This window comes from Aplysia californica, unplaced genomic scaffold, assembly GCF_000002075.1.
Source record: "Aplysia californica isolate F4 #8 unplaced genomic scaffold, AplCal3.0 scaffold00094, whole genome shotgun sequence".
NCBI lineage: Eukaryota > Metazoa > Mollusca > Gastropoda > Aplysiida > Aplysiidae > Aplysia > Aplysia californica.
In genome coordinates this window covers 989,389-995,704 of record NW_004797364.1, presented here as the reverse complement: position 1 = coordinate 995,704, position 6,316 = coordinate 989,389, and the positions used below count along the sequence as shown (strand labels likewise).

Below are 6,316 nucleotides of genomic sequence, written 5' to 3'. Positions count from 1 at the left end.
TGTGTGTGTGTGTGTGTGTGTGTGTGTGTGTGTGTTTGTGCATGTGAGTATGTGTGTGTATGTGTGTCTGTTTAAAGATCTTGTAAGAAAAAAAGCAAAATCTTGTATCGGCCCTGGAGCTGAGATTTGCTCTATCATGAATGCAATACATAAACAGTCAAACGGCCAACAGAACAATATGTCGACTTTGAAAGATTTCACTCTGGAGGAGTTGATAAATTCTCTTGTACTCTCCGAGTGATTTTATTTCCCTCACTTTTGTTTGCTTAATGTCAAGCTGAACTGAGGTTCCGTGTTCCAAGTGTGGGTAGTGTGACGTAACTCTTTATGAAATGTATTTATGCTACCTATTTATGTACATTCATCACTCTTCAGCTCCCCTGTCCAATCCGTGTTAGTCGTCTACGTGTAGAAATGGCGGCGTGTATTTAATTTCGGCACCAGATATATGTGCACGTCTTGGTGATTTTCAAAGGTTGGACTGCTCTATAGGTGAACCTATTATCTTAACCAAGGGTAGACCAACGCTCTTAATTACAGGGATCAGGAGTAATTCAAAGAACGACCAGGGTACTCTGGACGATACAATGACATGTGGTGCTAGGGAAAGAATAGAGAGAGGGATTCTATTGAGTTTTCCACGGGACTAGGTACGGCAAAAGGCTGAAGGTTTAAACTTAGAGCTGCTCCCCAAACAATCTCTCAAAACTATTGACAGAGAGAACAAAGACGTAGAGTCTGGACGTGGATATCAATTGTCGTGGGCGTTCAAGAGTTCATGTATAAGCTACAAGAACTTGCAATTCCTGACTGACGCTGAGTTTTTTGCATGACATGTCTTCCTGGACGTTGAGACAGCTTTCAGATTTATGGACACAACTCACATGTATGGATAACGTGAAAGACCTGCATGGCAAATTGCACATTATCTCTAGTGAATCAGGGCAAGTGAAGAAAAGACGATGTGATGGAATAAAGGAACACGACCCATTTCCAAAGAAAATATACCCATATGCCAGGGAAATACCTAAACTCAAAATGCCCAAGCAACATCCCTGAGAGATATACCTATCAGATGGGTGCCGCTTCTTTGAGGACAACTCAAACTGATCCGCCATGATTGTCATTTAAATATAATCGATCAAATTTGCCAGACACTAGACAAAGTTCAATAAGTTCTAGTCAATCGGCATACAGTGCATTGTCTTAACAGAAACTGCTTCATGGAGGGACAAAAGACAAATACAGATAAAGTGAACATCCCCAAATAGAAGCATTGTAAGGATCCTGCTGTTTCAACGAATGTTGCTTTGATAGTTTGCCCTTGAGTGGAGTATACCTGGAAGCCTGTTTAGAAAGTGAGTGTGGAATAAAAAAAAAAGGGAATATCCTGAATTAACTCGAGAAATGACCCACCAGCAGACCCAATGAGATAAAACTAAAGATCGAAAAGACCATATGGACCCACCAGACCTGCAACCCGAGGCGACTACACGTTCCTGCAAATAACAGTTTTGTTCCATAGACAGTGCAAAAGAATGAGTCTTACATTGTGTTTTTGTTGAGCAGAATAAGCTCATGAAATAAAGCGCTGTAAGTTGCATCCAGGGTGTTCGTTGTTATGAAGACAACTAGCTATTAGTTGAGAAATATGAGCTTGTAAGGAACGAGACAGTGCTGTACAACCTGCAGCACGACTATTGTGGTTTTATTCCGGAAGACTTGATGTCCCAAGACCAAAGCTAGTACCAAACCCATCAATGTCGAAAAGAACAATGCTGAAGAATCAAGATACAAAACGAGTAAGATAAAGCGTTCCTTATTTTACTGACAGCTCATAGTCATAAAAACGGACCAGATGATAACTGTGCTGCAGGTGAAAGAAGAGACAAAGAGAAATTAGGGAACACCCCTTACATCGTGCATTGAAAATGTAATTTCCGACAGTGGTCTATGACGTCATACAGTGATATATCAAAGCAGAGACGGAGAAAGATGTAGGCCTGCTGTGACAGGAAGTGGGACACCAACGGGCAAATACGACCATAGTCACAGGGGAGGTCATAAGAAGAATGTCAACAGTTCGGACGTGCGAACGTTTGAGCACCACAAGTGGGACTGTGAAAACCCATCAACTTTTCATTTGGAGAAACCATTTTTCCTTGAAGAATGCCTTCGACTTGCAAGTTAGTAATTATTCCTATCCAAGACTATGCCCTCCACATAGTCAGATGAACCACCCACGAATGAGCAAAGTGATATGACAACTGCTGATTTGGCTAGGGTAAACTAGCAACTGGAAGACTCACCTACAGGGAACAGCACGAATGGGGAGGCAAAGAGACAGACAGAGGAAACGATGGAAAGACAATAAGAAAGAGTAGACTTGCCGTGTCTAGTACATTTTATGTACTTCAGAAAGCTGAATACCGAGAGAAGTTGAAGAAGCTTGCTTCAAAATTTGGATCTGCAGGGGCTGCCAAACAGTGAGTCAGGCTATAGGATAGATGAAGGAGAAGGTGAGGATGAGGGTGAAAGTGGAGATGAAGGTGAAGGTAAAAGTGAAGTTACCAAAAAAGTTCAAATAATAAAACATCTTCCTGTAAGATTTGGCAAGGAACAGAAGAAAAAGATAGCAGCTTCGGTGACTAAATAATATTTCCTTTGTAATGGAACAAACGGCGAAGAAATTGACAAAAGAGACAAATAAATAATAGGTTTATAGTAACATAAACCATTGAGTCTGCCGAGCCAACTTCTTACATGCTAGAGAAAAAGCCAACAAAATGATGACAAAGAATAGTTGCAGCTCCTAACAAAGTAATTATATGGAATACAAAGCGAGATTCGTCCTATTCCTGCATGCTCCAGATGTGCCATCTGATCCATGTAAGGAGGAAAGCCCATGCACCAACGGCGGCACTTGCCTGATTGAGGGCGACGAACTTCTGTGCCTCTGTCCTGCCGACTTCACAGGACGATACTGCTCTGCTTGGTTTTTTTCTTTTGTCCTTTTTACTTATCAAACGTGTATTTTGACATATCTCAAGACTTAAATTGACAAATCACAACAGCGGAATATGTGTTAATGAGGGAGACAGCTTTGTGTGCGTGTGTCTAGCAGAATTGACAGGCAGAGACTGCTCTGTTGGGTAATATTAGGCTTATGTCAAGACCCCCCCCTCCCAAACAAAATGATAGTAATAAAAAGATAAAATGAAAATACACACAATGGCAGCTGGAAAGAGAGGGAGAGTTTTGCACTGGCAGGAGATGAAGAGACAAGCAAGATGCGAAGAGATTTTTCTTGCAAGGTCACAGACATTTGTGAGTACACAGTGCTACCAGCAGCAGTACTGAACCAATGATTTGACGTCACGTTAAAATTGTTACAGTTATTGTAATACGGATACGTGACCATTATGTATTGTATTATCAACAAATGCAGACAAAAACGTCAGACATCTTTCCCAAATAGGTCATCTAAAAAGGGTGCTTTTTCAGTTGGATTTCGACTAGTTAAGCAGGTTACCAAATCCGGCTTCACTATGTACAAGCTTTCTATTTCTAAATCGTAGATGTCTATTACTGTTCCTGCTATGTACTCCTGTGTCACCACAACTTTCAGCTATCCCAGCTGAGCCGTGTAAGTCTTCTCCGTGCATCAATGGCGGCAAGTGTTTGAACCAGGGAGACAACTTTTTTTGCGTGTGTCCAGCAACGTTCACAGGACCGACCTGTTCTGTAGGTATGTAATTGACGTATGGTGAATCAAAGTGAGAATAACGTGAGAAAAGACTGAATCATTCACGGGAACAACGGAGTACAACTGGAGAGCTCATTAGGACAAGACAGTTGATAATTAATTATGTGTCATTACCTTGTACGTACGTGTTGCTGCAATATAAATTTGTTACAGCTTGAAGCTCAATGCTTGCAGAATGCTGTGAATTAGGACCATTTTTAAGTGTGAAAAAAAGAGTTCATAATTATACAATTTTAAACAAAACCTACATTTAAAAAATTAGAAATTTCGACTAAATGGGGCAATATACCATGTGAGAGAAAGAAGCCAATTTATGTCCACAAAGACTTCCAAGCTCAAGAGGAACCCAGAGACATTCCGAATTTCTGCGTCCTACCATTCTCCAGTTGTGCCACCCGATCCGTGTGAGGAAAATCCATGCATCAACGGCGGCACTTGTGACCCTCAGGGCGATGACTTTCTGTGCATATGTCCTGTAGACTTTACAGGAAAAGACTGTTCTGTTGGTGAGTATTGTGACTATGTTTGATACATGCAAATGTAAGCAGATGGAATGAAATTCTATGAATGTTGTTACCACATCGTTGTGAAAACAAATTTCAATGTAAAATGCTCAATGTATTTGTTATCATTGTTTTGCTCCGATTCTTTGTCCTGTCATGACTGAAATGTGCCAGCAGCGAAATTATAACAAAGCCTCAAACTAATATCTACCAAAGGTACACAAAAAGTTGTTTTTATGGTAATGTCAGCAGGTTGATGTTACAGTATCAAAATTTGATTGTAGACTTAAACAACATTACAGAAGGTGTTTCAGTGAATCCTCGAAAGAATAACAACCAGAGAACCTGTAATAATGAGAGAGACAGCTTTGTGTGCGTGAGTCTTGCAGGATACACAGGCAGAGACTGCCCATGTTCTGTAGGCTAGTATTAGGCTTGTGATAATACTTCCTCCTCCCCCTTAACCGTCCCCCCTTCCCCCTCCCCCTCCCCCCTAAAAAAAAAGAAATGGGCATTATAAACACCGGAAAGATAGAGAGACCCTTGCACTTGCAGCTGACAAGATGATAAGCAAGATGCTTTACGGTTCGGGTTTTTTCTTGTGAGCTTACAATTTCCGTAAGTACAAAGTGCTACAAGCAATCATACCATCCCACAAGAATTGACGGCATGGTGAAATGATCACAGTTATAGTGATACCGTGTGGATACCTGACCATACCATTGTATAATCAACGAAACGTGTGGAAAAACATCCCACTTTTTAAGCAAATTAGTCATCTCAAAAGGTGTATAGTCGGGGTTTTTTTATATTTCAGCCAGTTGTGCAAGTTACCAAATTCAACTTCAATATACACCAGATTTCTATTTCTAACTCGTAGATGTCATTTTTTGTACCTGCTATGTACTCCTGTGTACCCACAACTTTCAGCTATCCCAGCTAAGCCGTGTGAGTCTTCTCCGTGCATCAATGGCGGCATGTGTTTGAACCAGAGAGACACCTTTTTGTGCATGTGTCCAGCAACGTTCACAGGACCGACCTGCTCTGTAGGTAAGTAATTGACAAGTCATTGTCACGAATCAAAGTGAGAGTGACACGAGAACGGACTGAAGCAATTCACGGTAACAAAGGATGACAACTGGAGAGGTATTTTAGGAAAAATGAAGTTAATTTTATTTATGTGTCATTACCTTTTTTACTTTTGTGTTCCTGCAATCCAAGTATGTTACTGCTTGGAACTCAATGCTTGCAGAATGCTGTGAACTAGGGCCATACTTTTAATTGTGGAATAGAAAGTGTGTACTTATATAGTTTTAAACATTATCTATATGAAAAACGTTAGAGATTTCGGCAGCATGGGACGATGTGCCAAGTGAGAGAAAGAAGCTATTTTGTGCATACAAAGATAATAATATCCACGTTTAAGGGAAACCTAGAGAAACAGCATTCCAAATTCCTGCCTTCTACCAATCTCCATTTGTGTCATCTGATCCGTGTGAGGAAAATCCATGCATCAGCGGCGGCACTTGTGTGCCCCAGGGCGACGACTTTCTGTGTATTTGTCCTGTAGACTTTACAGGACAAGACTGTTCTGTTGGTATGTACGACGTGGAAACATTGGAAGGTACAGAAATGGGTGATTCTTACAGAGACATCATAAGCGAGAGCATTTATTTTTCGTTCTTGGCTTCGTCCTTCCTTTCTAAGAGTAGCAATGTCATCGCCATCAGACCTCTTTTTGTGTGAAAGAAATTTTGTGATACAGGAAAAGAAGGAAACTTTAAATTGCCATCACAGCCATATGTCAAAATAAAACTGGAGGACATCTTGTATGGTGCACCTGTCTACTGGTAAAGACATATAAAGTTTCGGAGAAACTTGCGGAGATGATTTTTTGTTGTTGTCCATGGTGGATTTTGAGGTAGCAATTTCCTGTACTCCCGGAAAGGAAGCTATCAGAAAGGAGTGTGTCATGGGGAAAAGCCGCCAATTCCAGAGCACCACTTAAATGTAGAAAACTTTTTAGAAATCGTTCAGCCTCTTTTTC

The 6,316-nt window shown here is 40.8% G+C and overlaps 1 protein-coding gene across 1 annotated transcript in view; it reads left to right on the top strand.

Annotated features, from left to right (window-relative positions):
• Positions 1–6,316, top strand: part of LOC101848577 — a gene marked incomplete in the record, with an annotated part of 144,583 nt that overhangs the window by 38,369 nt on the left and 99,898 nt on the right. The window contains 3 exon segments of the mRNA XM_013080654.2: positions 3,629–3,748; positions 4,153–4,272; positions 5,200–5,319. Coding sequence (XP_012936108.1) covers positions 3,629–3,748; positions 4,153–4,272; positions 5,200–5,319 — 360 coding nt within the window.